Source organism: Apium graveolens, chromosome 7 (assembly GCF_009905375.1).
Source record: "Apium graveolens cultivar Ventura chromosome 7, ASM990537v1, whole genome shotgun sequence".
In the NCBI taxonomy this organism is placed as follows: Eukaryota; Viridiplantae; Streptophyta; class Magnoliopsida; order Apiales; family Apiaceae; genus Apium; species Apium graveolens.
In genome coordinates this window covers 106,256,826-106,280,505 of record NC_133653.1, presented here as the reverse complement: position 1 = coordinate 106,280,505, position 23,680 = coordinate 106,256,826, and the positions used below count along the sequence as shown (strand labels likewise).

The window sequence follows — 23,680 nt, the reverse complement described above, 5'->3', positions numbered from 1 at the left end:
TAGATAGTTCATGTTACGAGCTTCGTTTTGATATGTGGTTCGCTTGAATCCGATGTACGGTTTAGGAGAAACGACCGTATTAAGTAACGGCGTTTCGCGAACGAACCATTACCCCTCGCCTTACTTTGAAACCTTGGTTAAGGCCCTTAAATGACTAATTAGAGTATGAAACAATTATGTAAAGTGGATTAGGCAGTTGGTAGAGTACTCACGAAAGAATCGCCTTAAAATTCTTAATGGTTAATTTATTAAAAATGGTGGTGCCGAGGGTACTCGAACGACTTATGTTATTCGTTAAGCATAGAAGTGACCATAAGTGAACGTTAGGGTTCAATTGGTTAAAGTCTAGTTTCTTAAGCGACCATGGTTTAATTCCGACTTATGTTGTTGTTCATAGGTTATCGAACCCACTCTAAGCTTAAGTCTACCCCAGAACGCTCAGGCAAGTTTTTTACCCGTTATACTGTTGTTGTGATGAATTTATTGATGCATTATCTTGAGATAAGTGCATAGTTATTATTAGCAAAGTCTTGCGATATATTGTAGCATGTGATATGATATTTATATGCATGCCTGTTACGTAATCTTGATATTTTATTATCAATTCAAATGCTTATAAGTTGCATAATACCTATGCTAGAGATAAGCAGTAGTTGCGTATACCCTTAATATAGGGGACCCAGAGGTGAACATTTTTCTAAATCGGGAGTCGATGTTCCCGAGTATAGTATATATATATATATAGTTTTCTATAACTGCTAATCGGATAAGGTATATTCGATAGTTTTGAATAATAATCAAACTTATTTTCGATTATTCAATTAAAGATCGTACTTTCGTATAAGTATATCTTTTGTTATTTATTATTCATTTCAAGTATGAGTTTTAAAACTTCTACTTCAAATATTTTTATAATGATTATCCTTATGGGAATATTATTTAAATAATAATATTCAGATGTTTCCTAATATATCGAGATTGATTTATTTTATTAAATCATCATTACTCTAAACATTCTTTAAAATGTTTTTGAGTCTTCAAAATGATATTAAAAGTTAGAGCGGATCCCAAAACTCGTGTTCAAATTTAAGATCTTCCTTTCGAAGGGAATTTAAATACTCGCTTAAAAATCTGAGGGATCCGGCTCTGTGGTGTATTTTATGTTCACAACGAGGTTGTTGTTTTGATAAAAGAATTTGATTACTTTCCCAACATTCGTGAAGTAAGTCCATCTAATTGAGTCGGCATAAGCGACAGGCCGGGGTACGGTCTATCAAAGTGTAAGTGGCTGGGTGGCAGTCCATCAACGCGTAAGAGGCCGGGTGGCGGGCTAGCACAAGGTCCTAATGTGGCCAGGGTGATGACCGGAGGGGGATTCATCCATCTACTAGTAGAAAAGGTTACTTATTGGTATCTTTGCCTGATCAGCAAGATATCATGCCAAAATTCTCTTCTTTCCAAATTCATTGGATACGACAACTCTGTTTATACTTTTCATGACAGAGGTTTTCAGGGAATATATGAGATTTATATATATATATAGGTGTATATATATCGAGACTTAATAAAGTATCTCCTAACTTCATTTCTTTTGAATGATATTTCAAAAATTGAATTTATTCAAGTCTTATCTTGTGGTCTCATATATGTGATGAACTTTTGAAACTAATTATAACTTGAACGGTGGTAGTTCAAGTAGTGTTCGGAAAAGATGTAAGTATATTGGAGTATCTTGTAACTTCATCTTTTAAACTTATATCTAGTAAATGATTATCTTATGTATGTCAAATATTTTCAGAAAAACGTTGAGACAATGTTAGATATATGAGATCACCTTGCAACAATATTTTTATACAGTTATAAACTAGAACTCTATGTATATTATGCATGGAAGAGGATTTCCAAGATTTTGAAAAGTATATATACATATATACTAAATATTTTGCGACTTGGTCGCGTTAAGATATCAACTTGGTTCATTTCTTCTTGACCAAGACTTTCATGAGTATTATGATGAGAATGCTCATATATTGTTAATCATTATACATATTATTTTGGTGGGCTTGTTGCTCACCCTTACTTTCTTCTTTCATCACACAACAACAGATAGACAAGATGAATAGGATCAAGCTCCCAATTCGTGAGCGGTTAGGAAACGTTCCGCAGTTTCCTGTAGGCGTTGATGCCGTTGTAGCTGAGGTAGGAACTACCAATAGGCTAGGCTTTCAACTTTTGTTGTGCCAGACTTATGTATATTTATGAATTGTAATAATGGCAAGGAATATGTAAATTTATTCAGAAACCCTTTTGAGGTGTAATGGCTTATAATTGTGGAATAAAATGACTTGTGTTATTTTTGGATATTCATCTCTGAGACTATAACTTGTGGTGTGTGTGTATATTGTGGGGTCACAGTACGCAGTAGTTGGTTGATTATTAAGATTAAGTATTATTAAGGGAAATGGAACTCGTGACAACCCGGATCCCCGACCCTGAATTTGGGGGTGTTACAAGTGGTGTGAATAAATCCACATGTCCAATTATTTTGTAAAGACTACAAAAGCAGCAATTGAATGTTTATTTAGTTGATCATATTCTTCAGCTTCAATAGAAAGTGTTTATGGGAGCTCCATTAAAGCACCTCATTTATTAACCTTGTAAACATAGAGTTGTGTTGCTGAATGTATTGTAGCTAATCAATTCATTGATTAGATTGTAGCAACCTCAAGGATTATATAATAAAATAATATATTCCTCGAATTGTTTTATGTCTATTTTGATTCTGTAATTATAACAAAGAACTTGTAAACGAATCGAAAAAGATTGTAGGTATCGTATTCAACTTCCCCCCCCCCTTCTACGATACTTTGGGACTAATAGTATACGATTATGATACCCCTCGGTTCCCCAAGGAAACAGTAGTGGATATTATAACTGCATGAAATATGGATCTGTTTCATATATCTCTTCAATCCTTCTTGTTTGGAATTCAAAACTGTGTCTCTAAAACCACTGGTATCCATATCATCAGTAACAATGAAAGCAACAACTTCATCAGATAGGGTAATATGGTTTGGTCTCCCTCTAGAAGATTGAGATGATATGAGGACTAACATAAACTCATTCAGATCTTCATTTTTAAACCGATTCCTAGCCATGCGAAAAGATTTGACTAACTTATTGTTCTTGTCTAACATACTTAAAAGTTCCTCTACAATATCTGGATCAACATTGTCAGAAGCACCTCCCATTGCATTGATTCTATTCTAAACCTCATTATGCGTGTCGTATATGTAGAGCTGGCAAAATTTGGGCAAGATCCATTCAGCGGTACTAAACTTCCAACCAAATGATAGTTTTGACCTTGTAAGCGAAAACAATATGAAGAGCTACCTCTGTTTATTGAGTTATCAATCTTACCACCGGTGGAAGTGAATTTAAACATGCAGTTGTACAGTCTTATGTACTGTTTAAAATGCCTTGATTTCTCACCACCAAGTAACAAAGAAGCAACTGGTTTTGGTGGCGGTCTTTCTTTTGGCAAATGTATCTGACCATTCCGACAACACAAAGAAAATGTGGGGTCTTTACGTGGACATGATTTATTATTACGCTCTTCGTTCCACATAGTAGTACCACATTTATTGCACAACTTTGATGGAGGGCCAAGATCCATATATCCACGCCACAAATTCTGATTCAATATCACACCATCCAGGTCATCATGGTACATATCATCAATTCCAACATCTGAATCACTTGACTCTGAATTGTCAATTTCAACCATATTGTCAAAATATGAAATCAAATTCATCTTCTCGAGAGATGCTTGACATATATTCTTTCCTTTACTATTTCTTAACTTGGGTTCATGGGGATTATGACAACTTCTACGTAAAGGAGATGTCACAGGTTGACTCATTCGCCCATGTTCGAAGATGGGATTATAGTTTGAAGATGCGTGACCGCTATTTACAGAGGACATACCAAGTCATTTACGTTTCAGAGCTGCAGAGTAAACAAATACTTGAGTATACATTTCCTTTGTTGAAGAAAGTGGGATTAATCAATTACATTCTGTAAAGTTTTAAAAAAAATTACAAAACAGGATACTGAAAAAAAATGTACGCATGGGATTTGTATACATCTTCTCAATATTAGAACCACGTACTCTATATTTCTTAGCTGCAACAAAATACAACAATGGAACATTAATTGTTTTCACATCAAAAAAAACATAAAATCTTACAAATTTGAGAATTCAGTTAATAGGTAACGCACACATGGTATTGTTCATATCTGAAGGCGTATAAGATTGTTTTTTGTTGTTCGCCGTTACACTGTGATTTTCTACACCTGTAATCCCCGAAATAGAATACAACAAAACAAAACAACATAGAGAGTTATTAATATACATTTTTAGTACTGGAAGAAACTGATTAGGGGCAATAGTGTAATAGGAAATCATAACAACTTATTGAAAACAGATTTATTAAAAGATAACATACACATGGGGTATATAAAAATCTTCTCAATATTGCGATCACGTATTCTACGTTTCACGGCTGCAACTAATAACACAATATAATGTTAAACATATAGTAAAGGCAACAGAACATACAAACTTCGTAATTTCAGTATCAAGTTATAATGTAACGTACACGCCATGTTGGTAATATCTGACAATGTAGCAGGTTGTTCCGTGTTCTTGGCAGTTGGAGTGTTATTTTCTTCAAGTGTAATCTCCGAAATAGGTGAAATTTGTACACTGCAAGGCGTGTTATTTGATCCACCAACAGGTTTCAATCCCAAACTTCTACTCATACGTTTCAAATCTAGCACGCAACAAATATCACGGACAATAAAATTATACATAATATCATACATATGCACGGAACATTGGTACAGACAGTGAATATCTGCATGGAATATTGGTAAAGCAACTCCACATAGCTGTGAACGAAGACCAGCCAGTTCTATTAGACGAAACATCAACAACAAAGTTAGATGGTTTGTGTGGGGGAAATCACGCAATACATTTGTCTTATTTGATAATGGCTGTAAATGAGATCTAATTCCCACTACAAAATGCATATGTAACACATGAGTTTCAATATTAATTTATGTAACAGATAAGAAATGTATAATATGGAAAACTTACCAGACGATACTACAGAACCTGGTGTCTGTATATTTGAAACTAGAACAGATTTTCTTTTCCAACACAAATATTTCTACGCTTCACAACTAAGTTCATGAGACGAATATAAGAACACGATTTAGATTCAAATCTACATACGATAAGAAAGACAAAGAAAGTTACAATACCTATCGAGTCAGGAACATTCAAACTTGGGATGGGCTGTAACACAAACGATTGATTTGAGTCCTGATTTGATGAATCTCGGCTACAAATCAAACATTTCAACCCTATGGATAAAAACACAAACCAAGCAAATCAAATAACACTTAACATGCATAATAATTAAAAGGACTTCATAAAACCTATAAGTGAAGTCCTTGCAGAGCTTGCCTGAGAGCGTGGATCTGTGATTAACAGCTGATCACCGGAGCATTGAATGAATGAGAAAATCAGAGAAGACGGGAGTTATGCAGCAGTTCTGAGAGAAAAGAATTCAAAAAAAAATTCAAATGTACTATTCAGTTGCTACAATCATGGAGTAGGTTAGGTGTATATTATGTTAGTTTCTAAATGGATTATAATGGATTTAAATATGAAAGATTCATGGATATATGTATAATATAAAATTTTATGTGTAAAAAAATAAAATGGATCATGGGTCATGGGTCATGGGTAAATTTATGGGTAAATTTTATATGGGCAATAATAGCCTTTAAAATTATATATGATTCGATAACTATCATTATTATTAAGGTATAACTATATATTTAATTAGCAAAAAAACATTATATTTCAAGACAAAATGCATATTACTATTAACTTTTTCAAGTTTTAAAATTCGAATGAAATGGATTTAATATACGAAAAAAACTTTTTGGAAAAATGATATCCAATTCATTGTCATCGGGTTACTCATTTCGAGTACTCATCTTTCTAGAACGAAATCGAATAAAACCGATTTTCGATTATTACAACCTTAGCTTAAGTTAAATTAGTTATTTTGTTTTAAGCCTGCGCTGAGCGCTGGGTGCGTTCTACTTCAATTATTAGTTTAGAAAACAATCCAGCAGTTCAATTTCGATATTCACAAAAAGTCCAACCAAACGATCAAACAGATTTCGGTAAAAAAAAAATCATAATTAATATATTATTGTTGTAAAATCATATAAATATATTATCTAATTTATAACAATCAAAATCCACACATTTTTTATTTTGTGTTAGATTTCTTAATACGGTGCCTTCTGACTTCTACTATTATGTTGTTTAGTTTAAAGTGAGTGATAATTGATATAATTGAATTACCTTATTTTACAAACTGTTACACTAAAATGACAGTTTGATTTTCTATAAATCCATAATAATATACTATCTGCTTACTCTTTTTTTCTCTTTTCTTTTCTACTGGGAGTATTATGTAACAGAAATTACATTATTGCTAGTTTATTTTATTTTTTCCTTTTAAATAATTTAGAATTAGGACAAAATCAAAATATAATGAAATGTCAAACAATTGATCGAACCGAAAATTTGCTAAGAATAATTTGATTATGATTAAATTAAGGCATCATGTAATTTATATGCGTACAGTCTACAGAGACATTACATCACTTTGGCATTACTAGGCGAAATTTACATACCAGACAGGGATGCTTTCTTAGTTTATAAGTTGACTTGGTTCTAAAATGGGTAAATGAGCTAATTCGTCACTGTACAATGTCCCAAAAAAAATTTCATTCGCATTACTGAATTACATAAAACTTTCAATCATATTACTAAACTCCAAACTTCTTGCAGGACCGTTAAAATGTGTTGACTATTAATGGAGATCCGTTAAACAATCCGAAAACTTTCAAATTGGTAACTGAGTCGCAAAAAAAATTAAAAAAAAAATGTAACCAAAAAAATTATTTTTAAAAAAACAGATTATTATTTATTGAATTAATTGAAATATACTCAAACAAAAATAAAAAATATATATATTTAATTATAAATTTAAGAGGTATATTTTATTTTAAAGTTTTCTTATATAATTTTTTTGGGTAGATTTTTTTATCCTCAATAAATTTCGTACTTTAAGTTTGTCCAGAAAATATCATTTTTTATGGATAAAAAAAATTTAAAACAAATCTTAGCCTTTTCTGAAATAAAATCGATAATTTAATAAATTTAATAGGTATATTTTGTCTTAAATTTTAATCACTTAAAAAATCATAAAAAAAATATAGTAAACCAAAATTTATTGATTGTGAATTTTTTGAAAATATTTTTTCATTCTTTGTAAGTTTTCAGCTTTAAGTTTGTAATAAAATGTACCGTTTGTTAGATCAAACATGTTCAAACAAATTTGTAAGGTCAAAATTGATTATATCGATTTTCAAACATATTAAAAAAATAAGTATGTAAATTTTTTAATTAAGGTGTTATTATTCGAAAAAAATAAATATTTAAAAAATTTATCCGTCAGATACAATTATCGATATTGAAAAAAATATCAATAAAAAATGTTATTTAATCAATTTGGATTTTAAAAAATTGACTAAATTTCACTTTAAAAAAAAACTTTTTGAAAAACTATTTGGTAACCTAATTAAAAACAATACGAAGTTCAGGATGAATTCAAAAGTAAACTTGATGCCATATCAGTTACACATCACTTTTCCGTTAGTCAACTTAACGGCACTAACAGTAGTAACCTATTTGAAATATTTTTATTATTTAAGTGTTTGACTGGAAACTTTTTTAGGTTGGTGACCTAAGTGAAAGTTTTGATATTGTATAGTGATGAATTAGATCATTTACCCGTTCTAAAATACATATCATTTTGGCCATTCTATCAACTTTGGCTCTTAATCAATTAGCAAAAAAAAAACTTTGGCTCTTAATCAATTAGCAAAAAAAAAACTTTGGCTCATAGACTATAACGATTACATTTTGAGAGGCTAAAAGAGTCACTGAAGGAACTCATCAAAAAAAAAATACCAAATTGCCTGAAGCATTCTGTCATGCAGTGGGGGAGAATGTTTTGGATACTATACTAAAACAAGCATAAGCTCACTAAAGCCTATAACATGATCTGGACTAACAAATGGCAAAACCTTAGGACCTCAACTAATGATTATGACGGTGCACCAAGATATGAAGCAAGCCGCAAGATATCGCTAAATACTCCACCAGCTGTTACCTCTGCCCCAGCACCAGGACCTCGAATTATTAGAGGCTGCTTGTTGTATCTTTCAGTGGTGAAAGCAATGATGTTATCGGACCCAGAAAGCTGCGCGAAAGGGTGTTCTTTCTTGTATCTTTTTAACTCAACAACACCTTTTTGATTTACGGCATCCACCACCCCGACATACCTTAGCACCTTTAGACAAATCAAGTTCACAAGTCCCATTAATATCAGATAAGAATAAAGAAGATACATCATGCCCTATGTTCAATCCAGTGTGTTTCATAAACTTAAATATGAGGTTCATACTATTTTACTGACAGCTACCGATCTACATAAGGTCTCCCAGTAACTATGAAAAAATTACCTTCAATATGTATTTCTTTTTAATTTCCTCACTTTTAAACTTGTGATTATGGCATTTCAACTTTTTATAACATTAAGAGTAATTCAGATGCAAATGTAGCAAATTTTTTACTTACGGTTACGGGCCTAATTTCTCCTCTAAGATTAAATACTATCCTGATCATAAACAAATATTGACATCACCAGGCCTATATTATGGTCATAAATTAATTGTATCAGTAATAAGGTTAAGAAAAGAATTTTGAACGTCTTGTTTTTTTCATTCCAAGCATGTAATCCCTGTAAAACACGGGTAATACATAAACCAAGTAATAATAAGTAATAACACAACTGAGAACATAAAAAGGATTAATCAAATTTTGAAAAATTCAGAATTGCATATAAAATTAAACGGTGTTGGATATTACTACTGTAATATTCTATAAAGAGTAACCAGTATAAAGAGTAACCAGTTATTTATATATATCAGTTACCAAGCAATTGATATATACTCAATTTTCAAACAAAATAATTATTGTGAATTTTTTTTGTTATAACAAACCTAACTATGATTCTATTACCTTACAAATTGCTTTTATTAAAAATTTAACATATGTCAAATATATTAGCGGCCAAACACTTCTAAAACCATAAGATGATAGTAGAAGTCAGTCGATGGATCTTATACAATACAAAAAAGTAACATATCTTGAAGTTTAAATATCTCTAGTTAATTTATTTATAAAGAATACCTTAATTTGCCAAAAAAAATATATCTCTAGTTAAAATATTTAAAAAATAGTTAATTTTATAAAGGAAAATGATTAAAAAATTATATTTTATACAGTTTAACCTCTACAAAATAACAGTGAAACTATAAAATTTTATTAATTTATCGAGTTTAAAAAGACTTTCAAATAACTAATAATTACTATCCAGGAATAGAAGAAAAAATTTATTAGGTTATCAACTTTTCAGATTTTAATTTATTATAGTTGTACTGTAGTAACTGCAAGCCAAACTTATAAATTAAACGTTACAAGGAAAAGATAAACACGCCGTAATAGGATCTATCTAATAAAAATCCTACATAATCAGCCATTTACTAAACAATTTAATAAACCAATTTCAAATTATTATCACGGCCTTTCACCAGAAAAAGGTCTTTACAGGTCCTCAGTTGGGCTATAATTATAATATATAATTAATATATATTTTATTAATCAGTAGATGATAGGTTTACCTGATAATGCGAATAGTACATAGCTGACAATTGCTGTGTAAAAACTTGGTTTATCCGATAATGCAAAAAGGAAAGAGGTAAATATACTATTTAGCTGACAATAGCTGTGTAAGAACTTACTTCCCCTGAATTTTCCGCATCTTCTCGTTTTCTGGTCATATCTGAATCGAATTGTGGTAGCTGTTGCAGAAATTCCTCAGCTGATGCAATACCCTTGGAAAATAATCACAAAGTCTTAAAAGCATCAATATACAGAACAAGATACATGAGATATGCATTGGCCTAGTACAGTTTATAATTCACAACATATCCCTACCCTCAGTGGTTCTGGAACAAGGCTCTGTACAGGGATATCAGACAGTTCGAGCTTTAATCCAGATTCTCTAGCAAGAATAATTACCTGCATTAACAAAACGATATATGAGGCTACAGATTTATCACTTCTTTTGAAGTGCATGTACATTTGCAGCCCAAGAATAGAGAAGGTGACTGTTGAGGCTAAGGCGATAAACACTCAAAAACATTTTCACAAGAAATACATTCAATTTCCGAGGTGAAATATCTCAGTTTCCAGGAGGAATCAGATTATTAGTACTGAACTAGTCCTGGATTCTAACACACACGTATATCATATAATAATAACACACACAATTTTTAAAAAAAATGCATTTTTACAGGGAATATGTCTTCTTCCTTCACTTGAATTCCCTATTCTACGCGACATACGTGCAAGCGTCCACGTCTTTAATAATAAAAACCAATCACAAACACTAAATTTTACACTTAAATTAGTACACATTTTGAACCGCTAAGCTTTGGAAAAATAGTACTCAATATGACCTATGAATATGTCAAAATTCCGACGTAATATCAGCAAAGAAGACACAAATGCCGCAGTCCAAATTGTCAACTTATCAGTTTCTCCTTTGATATCTTCCTCACTACCAACAAGAATACGACCCACACTGGCTAAAAATTCAGAAAGGTCATCTTATTTTAACTGAATTCACCCTCACAAGCAATTCTTTTTAGTTTTTATGTTACCTTATAGAGTTTTAACCAAGCTTATTAGGCTCAACAATTTAACCTGGTTTAATTACAAGTCTTTGACATAAAAGGCATTAGGCATCGCAACATTGTGGATCTGTAATTTACAATACTTTCTTCAACATAAAAGTAAATTTTAACTTACAACTCACTCGTTTGTATACAACGCGAAGGTAAAAGAAAAAAGTTTCATTTTGCATATATTTATAAACTGTACCTTTCTAGCAACATCCGTTCCCGCTAGATCATCCCTTGGATCTGGTTCAGTATATCCTGCCTCTTTTGCCTCACTAACCACTTCACTAAAAGATGTTGTGCTCTTAAAGTTGTTAAATATGTAACTAAGAGTCCCGCTGCATATTAAAATCATATAGCTAAGACACTTCCATTGTCACAGTATGGACATAAATGGGCCATTTACTTCTTGAATATGCCAAAATATTGACTAAAAGATATTATACATGTATAGAACAAGGTTAATTATTTATATCTAAAAAACATAACAGAGTGTACCCTAAGTCTTTAGTGATTAAAGTGAGACTGGAATACTGGATAGCAATTAGTGATGCACTTGATTGATTTGAGCCAACAGCATCAGGACAATTTGATAATTAACCCGGATAAACAACAGTAAAAGGCATTTTATGAATGCACTGTGAATTTCGACTCAAATTGCCAAATACAGATATTTCATTTGTAATATATATAGCGGACCTAACCTGAAAATGCCTTCAATTCGCAATATTTTGTCCCCGGTTTCAAGAAGACCCTGCAAAGTAGTTATGATTGGGAGACCAGCACCAACAGTAGCTTCATAGAAATAGTGTGTATACGATCGCCGCTGGAGAGCTCTCAACTTCAAATACTGAATCGAGATTAAAGGAAAGATAGGGTAAGGTGCTTAAACATAGATTCATTAACCCGAAGCGATATATTTCCAGATACAAGGATGAACTATTGGAGAAACACAAGGAAGAACAAAACATTGAGCATGATATGTGCACAATCCGACACGTGCAGAGCTACAGGTCCGTAACAACAATGACTTAACTAGAATTTAAATATTTTTAGACCATTATCACTACAAGGTACGCATATAACATTACCTGATCAAGGGGTCCTGAATTTGCCTTCTTATTTGGAGTAACAACATGAATTCCCCTACACAACCAGTCATGGTAATGACTTGCCACTTCAGAGTCTGCTGTACAATCTACTATAACAGTGCTTGGAATAAAATGATTCCCACGCACATGCTGTACAAATTTTTCTATATCTGCTTTTTCTCCTTTTTCTTTTTGGACTTCTCTCCATCTACTCAAGTCGATGCCCCTATACCCAAAGAAAAAGTTTAATTGTTACAAAATGAGACACTTAAAGGGAAACTGAGACCAGTAATAGATTATCAGTGGTTTGCACAATTAGAGAGTAATTTCTTCACACTAGTCCTTTTGTATGCTGAGTTCCCATATCAGCAAAAAGACTTGCATAATACTAATTTTGGTTTTCAAATGGTATTCAGGTAAGTCAAGTTTAGTATGTGGGAAAAAATGTTATGCAACAATAAAAATATCCAACTTACGTTTCGCTCAAAAGCATTGTTCTTGATCCAGTGATCCCCATTACACGCAAATCAATTTTAGAATTTTCCTTGAGGATTGCTGCCTGACATTTTGAATTAATACATTAGTGTCAAATATTTTATGATATTTTGGCTGTAAAAAAACTGATCAAATATTTTATGATATTTTGGCTGTAAAAAAACTGATCACGAGAATATTCAAACACAATGAACAATCCCAAAAACCAAGGCAACTCAATGGTGACCTTATTTTACACATGCTAGTTTGCCTTGAAACTAACTTAAGAGTATTTGTCTGGTCCAGTAATATAATACTGAAGGTAGGACCATCAAATTAAACACAGCATATATTCATGATATAAAAAATCAAATTTCAAAACAAGAGACGAGCCAACAACAGACACTTGAACCTAAAAAATTTGAAACACTGACAAGTGACAATAAAAATACCCGGCTGAGAAAAGTAAAGAAGTAGAAGAAAGAACTTGATGTGAAGTTAACTAATTACCTGATCCCTGAGCTGGTCAAGTAAAGTGGCTCCAATCAATCCAGGTCCGACAATACCCACTGCTATTGTGGTTCTCGACAGATAAAATCTTGAATGGACTGCTTTTAGAGCCCTGACACAGTCTTCTCGACTGAGAACTACAGTGATGTTATACTCTGTGCAGCCCTGGGCTATAGCACGGACGTTTATGTTGGCCTGCAATCACAAATCAATTAGGCGAAATTAGGAGGTCAGTTATAGATGACAACTTATATAAACATATTATGTAATCATTATATAAAATGACAGGTGTTAATGGAGATATTTCTTTGAAGTCGATAGAAATGTTAATGGAGATAACATTATAAGAACCATAAACGAGCTACCAAGAAATTTATGATTACTAACCTTTGCAAGCGCATTGAAAAGTGTAGCACTGACGCCAGGAGTACTTGCCATCTTCTGACCAACTGTTGCCAAAATGCTACAGTTTGGGATGATAGCAACCTGAAAATTTTTAAATGTGTGAGATAGATAACTAAAGAAATTTGCAAGTATTTATCTAACATGAGCACTTTTGTCCATTTCCGATCTCTACAGGAAAGGTCTGCTTAAAACGAAGGTTTCACGACCTATTTATCTTATAAGGTATGATATATGATAGCATAGCAGATGACAAGTTGCAAAAAAAATTCACCATTCTCGCCATTTGAGTTATTTATTATTTATTCCTATCACGTCTATTGTTCATTTAAAACACATTCCACATTATACATCATTTGTCTCAATACTGGGTTCTTCTTTGGCTCTTTCAAAAAATTCTCATAAGCTATTACCAACCTCTCTCCATTTTATCCCCAAAGATCTCTCATCTGGCCTTTGGTTCAAACTACAATTTATATAAAGTGATTGCATACTACATTCCTCTATCACCCTGACTCTATAATTATCTCCTAACTCGTGTCAGATACTCGACACTTGGGACATGGTCTTGGACACTCAATACTGTATTTTGGGCCGAAAATATGCAAAAAAATTAAATAGTCAAACATTTGGACACATATCTGTGTTGAACAATACAAGTCATAGTCAGATAACAGAGGTATTGCTTGCATGGAGCCCAACTGATTAACATGAAACAGTGATATACTGTGAGCTCTTACATTTAAACATGTAGTGTACCTGGGACAGACGACCAGCATCTAAAGCTTGACGAAATCTGGACTCTAAGGCTTTGGCAACAGCTTTCACTTCACTCTCGGGCACAGCAAAGCAAATGGAATGCTCACTGCTAGCCTATTTTATTTTTATAGCAAATCATTACTAATTGTACAGATTTAAAATGCTGACCACATTTTTTTGAAGGATTCAGAAACCTGAGATATCATTATAACATTAGCTCCCACATCCTTCACGGCACCAAAGATTGCACTAGCTGTACCAGGAACACCGGCCATTCCCGTTCTGAAACATCGCAAGTTGAATAAATAATAGAGAGACATGCTATCTAGGAAGCACCGACACCGATACGGCGACACGGGACACGGGGATACGTCAATTATCGAAGTGTCCTGGATACGGGACACGGCAAAAAAAAAGTAATAAAAATATAAAAAATATAAGATTTGTATATGTCAAATATTGAACAACTTCATTCATAATAATAATAGAGTTTCCTTCGTAATATTCATTCATAATATTGATAAACTAGTGGAAGATCTATTCTACATTTTCATTCAAATGATCATCTATAAAACAACAGCAGCTATACGTGTTATATATATATAGATAGATGTATGTATATATTTAATTGTATAAAGATAGGGTTCTGTGTTCATATGAAAGATGAAGAGGGGGTTATAACAGAGAGAGACACAAAATTAGGTTTAATATAAGATGGGTTGGGCTTTTAAAAAAAAGATTTTGGGCTTCTTAAAGATGATTTTGGGCTTTTTTATGGGCTGAGTCGGTGGGCCGTGTCGGTCGCGTGTCGAACCCGTGTCAGTCGCATGTCGGTTGCCTTTTTCTGTCGACGGACACGTATTCAGCCGTGTCGGGCGCGTGTCGCCGTGTCGGCCGTGTCCGACACGGGTACGGCGCCCTTTTTGAAGTGTCCGTGCTTCCTAGCATGCTATACACTTCCAGTGTTGTATACAAGTATAAACAAGAGATTAAAATATCAGCTCACCCCTCAACATTAATAAGTGCTAAATTATCAATAGTAGCAAATCCTTTGACATGAGATTCCAATTTTAATCCATCTTCAGTTTCTCCTACAGTTTCGCGGCAAATCATTGTTCCCGGTGCAGATAGGTTGAATATATTTCTTATTACAATTGGAATGTCATATCGCATCACAGGAATGATTGTACGGGGATGTAACACATTGGCCCCAAAATATGACTGCACAGTCATGCAAAATTGCTCAGAAATTTTGGTGATAAAAAACTACAACTCAGACAGGCATTAGAAGATGCTTGAACTCACCATCTCCCAGGCTTCTTGATAAGACAATGTCTTTAGTACCACAGCCTCACTAACTGCATGTGATACATTTTAGCTTGCCAACTCAGAATGTGTTTTTACATTATTACATTTAACAAAGTATCAGAAATCTAATTAGTTATCAGGTGATCTTAAAATATCATAGAGCAAAATGCAGCATTTACATATCAGGATAAATTATGTACCCTCTGTACCATGAAAAGGAGAGTTATGTAATTAAAGATCTGAAAACAAAAAAAACAAGGCCAGAGTAAACCTTTTCGAGGGTCTGCACTATATACACCATTAACGTCAGTCCAAATTGTGACTTGACCAGCCCTTAATAAAGCACCCATTATAGCAGCAGAAAAGTCACTTCCATCTCTTTTCAAAGTTGTAGGTATGTTTTGAGGCGTGCTTGCAATAAAACCTGTTGCAACAATTGTCTTAGACGGATTGTCGGAGAACCATTTCTCAAGTCTGCTCTCAGATTCCAAATAATCAGGATCAACTTGATTAGATCCAGCAGGATTTACAACAAGAACATCTCGTGTGTCCATCCAATTACAGTCCCCACCATTCTGTAGTAGAAGAAAACATAGGAGAATAGATACACCACATAGAAATATAAATAATACAAATAAAATGATCATGAACAAGAGAACTACCTTTCTTATTACAAATGACAATATCTGAGCAGACCATAACTCCCCATGTCCCACGACAAAATCCGAAAAAGATTCGGTGGCATGACCAGCTGCAATAAATTATATATTAGGTCCGTATTTTGCGAGAAACAGCTCATATATTATAGAGAACTAAAAGCGAATTAGATACTAAACATCGAAAGAAAAATGACTTTAGCAAGCGTTATCAATTTAAAATTTATAAAGCATGTTGTTGACTTGTGGCACTTTAGCCAAATGTTTGCATGCTAGCTAGATTCTTAGGGGGGAAATGTGGGAATCCAAGAGGGGTATGGTCAAAAGGGATAGTGTACTAAAAGAAAAGGAAAGGAGAAGTGGAAATGTTAAATGGCTCTTTGCAGAAGGGACTTCATTGTGTTATTTAATAACAAACTAACAGTAAGGTGCTGAATGTTTGTGCTACTACAGTCTTAACACAGCAGCTGGGATTTAATTTGAATGTTATTTGTGACTTATTATTTTCCATGATTTTCAATATTATTAAAATTGAATTACTTGAGTGGGTGAACAAAAGTCTTCCACAAAAGAAGAGAGGTCAGGAGCGAGAACAAGAACATTTTGTAGATTGCTTTAAGGTTATTGGGAAGAGAGAGAGAGGGGGGGGACCTATGTATATTGCACGAAGCATTGCTTTAAGGTTATTGACAAGAGAGAGGGGGGGGGAGGACCTATGTATATTGCACGAAGCATTGCTTTAAGGTTATTGACATCATGTTGCAGCCTAGTTAAAAATCTAGCAAGGTCATCTCCATCAAGTAGATCGAATGCTGTCAACTTGTGCTTTTCCATAACAGCATCCAGGGCAGATTCATAAGTATCATCCCTTGCTTGTGCCTTGTAAATTAGATCATACATCATATCTGTCACCTTTGACATTGCAGAGACTACAACCAGTTTTCTTTCAGAATCATCTCCAACAACTATCTCTGCAACATTTCGAATCCTTTCAGAGCTTCCCACACAGGTGCCTCCAAATTTATGAATAGACCACATACTACCCTTGCGAAGCTGAACCTTCTCTACAGAGTCATCAAGAGAAGGAACTGCGGATGGATTAAAGACAAAGTACGCATAAGACATCAAATGAACAACGATGATAACAATAAAACTTAGTTTAACTTTAACAAACTGGTAGAGAACCTGCAGTTGTTACTGAAGCAGCAATGTGAAAGTTTGACAACGACTCCTTTCTTCCCAAATGCGAAGTTGTACCTGTTCTGAAATAAATATGAAAGCCGGACTTATTTAGAATCTCAGAAATATAACAGTTGTATGGACCGAGATAAAGTAACTTCTCAAGTTATAAACTAAATTGACCACTATTTCCTATCCTATAGTACTCCGTGCAGATAACATATTACGAGCAGAAATAGTTATGAACAATTTACCTTTTGTGTTATAAACAGCAGGGATGTAATTTCTAACTATATTTCACTTGCTCACATAAAATCTTTTTACAAAATTAATCTTTTAAACGAAACGGTGCCACAGAAGGGGAAATTTCACATGAAAGTCAATAATCACAATAGGACGTGGATCTTTTTGCCAGGGTTGGAGTCACGGTTTGAACCACACACATTTCTATAGCATTCACAGTTGCAGCCACACTTTTCAATGGATTTTTTATATTTCTCAACTTTTTCTGCTGATATATGATCATTATATATCTTTATCAAACACACTCAAAGAAATGTGCTGCAGTGGTTACATGAAGAAACACCCTCTCTCTGCCTCTTTTGGTTTTAAGTGTCTTATTTAACCATAATGTGCGGGTTTGTGCTTATATTAATAATTGTTTTAATGTTATGAATAAATCGGAATTTGAGGGAATTAAAATTTATTAAGCAGTAACCGTTGGTTCATCATTAGCCCTAAACACATTCTCATATATACTGATTCTTATTTTCACAAAAGCCTTTCTCTATGTTGACTACACGATAATAAACCTAATATGTTCATAACCAATGCACATATAGTTTACAAGTTACAACACATGCACATCCTCATAACAATATTAATCACAAAAGGCAAGAAGCAGATCGTGATATTGCAACTGCAACAACAGGTTTTGACGAAATTAAATTGTACACAGGGAAAACATCATCATAATATATTGTCATGTTCAGCTAAAACTACTTTTGCATAACTTTGTAGTTATTATATTTTGCAGGAAAGTATAACCATTCTTTATAGCCGGTGAATTGTGTACATACGGAGGACAGGAATACAAGTGACTTGTTACAAACGCTATTGATTACATGAAGAAACACCACCTCTCTGCCTCTTTTGGTTTTACGTGTCTTCTTTAACCATAATGTACAGGTTTGTGCATATATTAATACTTTGTTTTAAGGTTATGTATAAATCGGAATTTGAGGAAATTAGATTTTATTAAGCAGTAACCTTTGGTTCATCATTAGCCCTAAAGACATTCTTATTTATACTGATTCTTATTTTTACAAAAGCCTTTCTCTATGTTGACTAAATGATGATGAATCTATTATATTTATAACCCACGCACATCTATATTTAAGATCCCAGCACTCATCTGTCCGCTAATAATGACAACAATATAACTGAAACGCAATAACAGACGTTCCAGTCATCCAAGAAATTGAGCAGATAAGATTCATATGGGTTACTGAAGTACCATGTTAACCCAACTAATACGGATTTTTTTATAAAAAAAAAAGGAGCACAAGAAAAAATCAAAATAATATGAAGCTCAACCTAGTTTAATTGCCATTCCTGCTACCATGTAAAAAAGATAATCACAGAAAAGAAATCAAGTGAACACTATAAGTATGAGTCACAACAGTAACAATAACAGCAATAACAACACAAAATTTATAAAAAAAAATGAGAAATTAAACAGCAATGTAGCCATTAAATGGAATGAAACTAAAATATCAAAGAGACGAAAAGTGGATAAATAGGAGGTTGACGCATTTCATCAAACAGCTTGGGGGCAAGATGACTAGAACCCAACAACCCAGTACAAGATGCGGTTATAGTCTAAACATCATCACATATAGAATGACATTAAGCATTGGAGTAAATGAAATACATAAAATGACAAACAAATTACATAACAAATAGGTCAATTAAATAAAAATCTATAATTGAGTGAATTAGAGAGTAAAGAAAAATACCTAAAGAGAGTAATGGGAGGAAGATGGAGAGGAGTGAGAGTGGTGGAAATGAGCTTTTTATTAAAAACAGTGTAACGTGGAGAGGAAGAGGCGGCGTAAGACGACGGAGATAAGGCGGAAGAGAGCGACATTGGGCCGCGGCTACTGGGAGAGTTGAAGAGGTGCAGAGAGAGAGAGAGAGAGAGAGAGGACTCGCACTTTAATCTAATTTTTATTGGCGGCTGGGCTCCTGAAGCAAAGTATTGTACAGTTTTTAAAATGGTTAAAAGATATCTAAAGCTGTCTTTAAGAAAACTAAAGTTAAACAAATTTTAAGCCGCACTTAAACATCCAATATTGGAATGCAAGAAAATTGGAGGAGGCGTTTAATTTAAGAACAACTAAAATCGAATATCTGGTCCCATTTTAAAAATTGGGATCGAATATTTCTGTAGTTTTTCAAATTATGAAACAACTTTCTTTTTGGGTTTATACTTGGTATTTATACTTGTGTCATTACTTAAATATACTAGGCCGGAAAAAGTACACTGCTTAAATTTGTGTCTTAATTAATTTTTTGGATACATGAAATATGACACAATGAATATGATATTAATATATTTATATTTAATTAATTTTTGATATTTAATAGTATATATCTATATTATATAATGGGAAAGGTTCAAATAAGAGTAGCCAACTCAAATCTTACAAATTTGATTAAAAAAATAAAGTGCAGTTTAGTTATACGTAAAAAATATGAAATACTCGGAAAATTAATTATTAGAATCAATTGATGATATCAAACAGAAACTATCATGAGCATCAACGGACGATGATTACAAGTATCAACGGATGATGAGTATAAGCATCAACGGATGATGATGATATTGACGGATGTTGGTATTCGACGGATGATGATGTCAACGAATGATGAGATCAGTATTTGTCACATCAGTTGATCTTTAAAAAGGAAAAGGAAACAGGATTTTCAAGTTGGCGGAGGACTTTATCTCAGAAGTATAGGTTTTCTTGTTGTTAATAAAATAGGATTCCTTATACATTGGTAGTTGTGCTCTATAAAAGCATAGTTTAGGTTCATGATATATGTATTGCAGCATTGTTATATTTTTCGCATAATCTAACAGCTTTTAAGGATATTTGTTCATCTTTTCGAGAGAGTACTTGTGTAATAAGTTTTTATAAGATTTATATAAAAACTATTTGATTTTGTTGAAGCTTTGTCTAGTTGATTGTATTAACTGTATTCACCTCCCCCCTCTACAGTTGATTAAGGGCCTAAAAATTGGTATCAGAGCTTGTTGTTAACGTACAAACAGTTTAAGATCTGAAGATTGATCAACCATGTCAGACAAAGGAGAAGAAGAAACACAAAATCTGGATCTGAAGCCACAACGCCCAGCCACATCACAGATAAGCAGCAACATGAGTAGGTATGAAGCAATCAAGGTGCCCATCCTAAAAGTGCATGAATATCCAATGTGGAAAGTCGGGATGGACATGTGTTTGGAAGCCACAGATCCTGAATACTTAAGCAAAATCTATGATGGTCCTCATAAACCAATGAAGGTAGCTGTTTCGGTTGCAGGAGAACCAGAGAAGATGATAGACAAAGATAGGAGGGACTACACTCCTGAAGATATCTCGTCAATCATCCTTATAGGAGGGACTACACTCCTGAAGATATCTCGTCAATCATGAAGGATGCTAAGGTTAGACATATCCTGCACAGGAGTCTTGATAGTGTTATGTCCAATAGAGTCATTGGATGTAAAACAGCAAAAGAGATATGGGATGCTTTAGAAGTAAGTGTCAAGGTACAACCGATATCAAGAAAAACAGGAGGACAGTGCTTACTCAAGAATATGAGCACTTTGACTCAAGTGACAATGAATCCCTAACTGAGATCTATGACAGATTTCAGAAGTTTTTGAATGATGTATCCCTTGTCAATAAAGAATATGATTTGTAAGACTCAAACTTGAAGTTTCTACTTGCTCTTCCTGAAAAGTGGGACTTTAAAGTCACATCGATCAGGGATAACTATCAACTCGACATCACACCTCTAGATGAGATCTATGGAATTCTGAAAACTCATGAACAAGAGATGGAGCAAGGGAGCAAGAGGAATGGATCAAAACTAGACCAGTTGCACTCAAAGTTGAAGAGAAGCCAAAGGAGAAAGCTAAGAGAAAAAGCTACTCCAAAGGAAAAGCCGTGATTGCTAAGTCAAATAATGAATCATCAAATTATGATGATGACTCAAATCCTGATATTGAATCAGATACTGATAGTGATCATAACAACAATGAAAATATGGATCAAATGGCTGCCTTACTGGTTAAAAGTTTCAAGAAGATGGTCTACAGAAACTTCAAGGAAAGGAGAAAATTTTCTAGAAAAGGCTTCAGTTCCTCAAACTCTGATAAGAGGAACAACAGAAGAGATACTGATTGGAAGGAAGCTAAATCTGGAAAATCTGACAAGTCAAAAGAGAGATGTTACAACTGTGATAGAGTTGGACACTTTGCAGCTGACTACAGAAAACCCAGAGCTGAGAAGAAACAAGTTTTGATCTCAAAGAAGAGAAACTGAGATGATTCATCAGACTCAGATGATGGGATCAATTATGCTCTCATGGCAAATGTTGATGCTGAGACCAACACTGCTGAATTAAATCTACCTCAGTCTACTCTTGTATTTGATACTGATGATATCTGTGAATTAAAATTATTTCTTAAAACTCTGTATGTTAGTTTTAGGAATCAAACTTTAGAAAATAATAGGATCAAGAGTGAAAATGTTGTGCTTAAGAAAAGGAATGATTACCTAGAAACTGAGTTGCTTTCCATGCTAAAATTCCAAAAAGAAAGAGATAATGCTATTTATGTTAAAGAAAAACTGTTAGAAAAATATGCTTATCTAGAAAAGGAGTTACCTAAAGAGAGAGAGGTCATTAAACTTTGGACTAACTCAGGAAAGACAACTCAGGAAATCCTAGAAAAGGATTGTTGGGGATCAGGATTAGGATATTTAGCTAGATTTAATTCTGATAAGAATAATGGAGAAGAAACTGAGAAAACCGAACCAATTAAAACTGATAGTAAGGTCAAATTGAACAAGGTTCAAGTAAAGACCATTAAGTTTAATGCAAGTGTTAATATTTTTAAATCTATTCATGAGGATGGTACTACCTCAGCACCTAGATCAAACTTAATTGCTGAAAAGAGTGAACAAATTCACACCAATTCAGTAAATATTGGTTCAATGACTCAGAAACGGCTTAAGCAAAAGTTGAAGGATTTACACATGAAAGACAAGAGGAAAAGGTCTAGGAAAAACAGGAATGGCAAGGTAGGTGTTAATAAGAATGGAAACTATATAACCCCACCTAATGCACCTAGAAAGACATGTTCAAACTGTGGTAGCACCAATCATCTTGCTAATTCTTGCAGGATGAATAAAGATATAAAAGTTGTTCCTTCTAAATCAGAGTTTAGGAATAGAACAGCTAGATATAAACCACAGAATTCTTGTTTTCATTGTGGAAGTGTTTGACATTCTATTTATACATGTAAAGAGTATCATAGTTTGTATTATAATTTTTATAAACTGAATCCCTCTTTATTTAAAGCAAAATCTGTTTCTGCATGTATAAGTACTGATAGTAAGAATGTTAACATAAACTCTGATATGAAGTCTTCTGTTGCATATGTTAACAAACTTAAAAAGGACAAAGGATCCAAGCAAGTCTGGGTCCTTAAAAATACTAACTGATTCAAATTACTGATTGCAGGGTGACAGGAGGAATGTCTAGTCTTGGACAGTGGATACTCAGGACATATGACTGGTTATAAATCCCTGCTATCAGAATTTGAGAAAAAGGCTGGCCCAAACGTTTCTTATGGAGATGGCAACTTAGGAAAAATATTGGGATATCGCAAAATTAAAGTTGGAAATGTCATCATTAAAAATGTAGCTCTGGTTGCAAGACTCAAGCACAATCTGATCAGTGTGAGTCAAATTTGTGACATAGATTACCATGTCAATTTTTATAAGGAGCGTTGTGAAATTGTCAGTAAGTCTGATGGCAAGATCACATTGACTGGTGTGAGACATGATAATTTGTATGAAGCCAGGGTCTCCACAAGAACTGATAACTCAGAAGTTTGTCTACTAAGTAGAACATATGTGGAAGACAGTCGGAACTGGAATAAAAGACTTTCTCACCTCAACTTCAACAATATCAATGAACTTGTGAGGAAAGATCTTGTAAGAGGATTGCCCAATACAGTATTTACTCCTGATGGCTTATGTGTGT

The 23,680-nt window shown here is 33.6% G+C and overlaps 1 protein-coding gene across 1 annotated transcript; it reads right to left on the bottom strand.

The window, feature by feature from the left end:
• Positions 1-8,032: 8,032 nt before the first annotated feature.
• On the bottom strand, positions 8,033-19,613 carry LOC141671052 (bifunctional aspartokinase/homoserine dehydrogenase, chloroplastic). Its single transcript, XM_074477135.1, has 18 exons — positions 19,360-19,613; positions 17,348-17,424; positions 16,876-17,250; positions 16,169-16,257; positions 15,778-16,081; positions 15,504-15,556; positions 15,205-15,419; positions 14,393-14,480; positions 14,199-14,312; positions 13,425-13,523; positions 13,038-13,232; positions 12,530-12,612; positions 12,054-12,279; positions 11,667-11,812; positions 11,165-11,300; positions 10,217-10,300; positions 10,021-10,113; positions 8,033-8,507 (listed from the first exon to the last, which is right to left on the bottom strand). Exons 1-18 carry the CDS (start codon positions 19,488-19,490, stop codon positions 8,262-8,264), a joined length of 2,754 nt encoding a protein of 917 aa, XP_074333236.1. The 5' UTR covers positions 19,491-19,613; the 3' UTR covers positions 8,033-8,261.
• Positions 19,614-23,680: the final 4,067 nt, after the last annotated feature.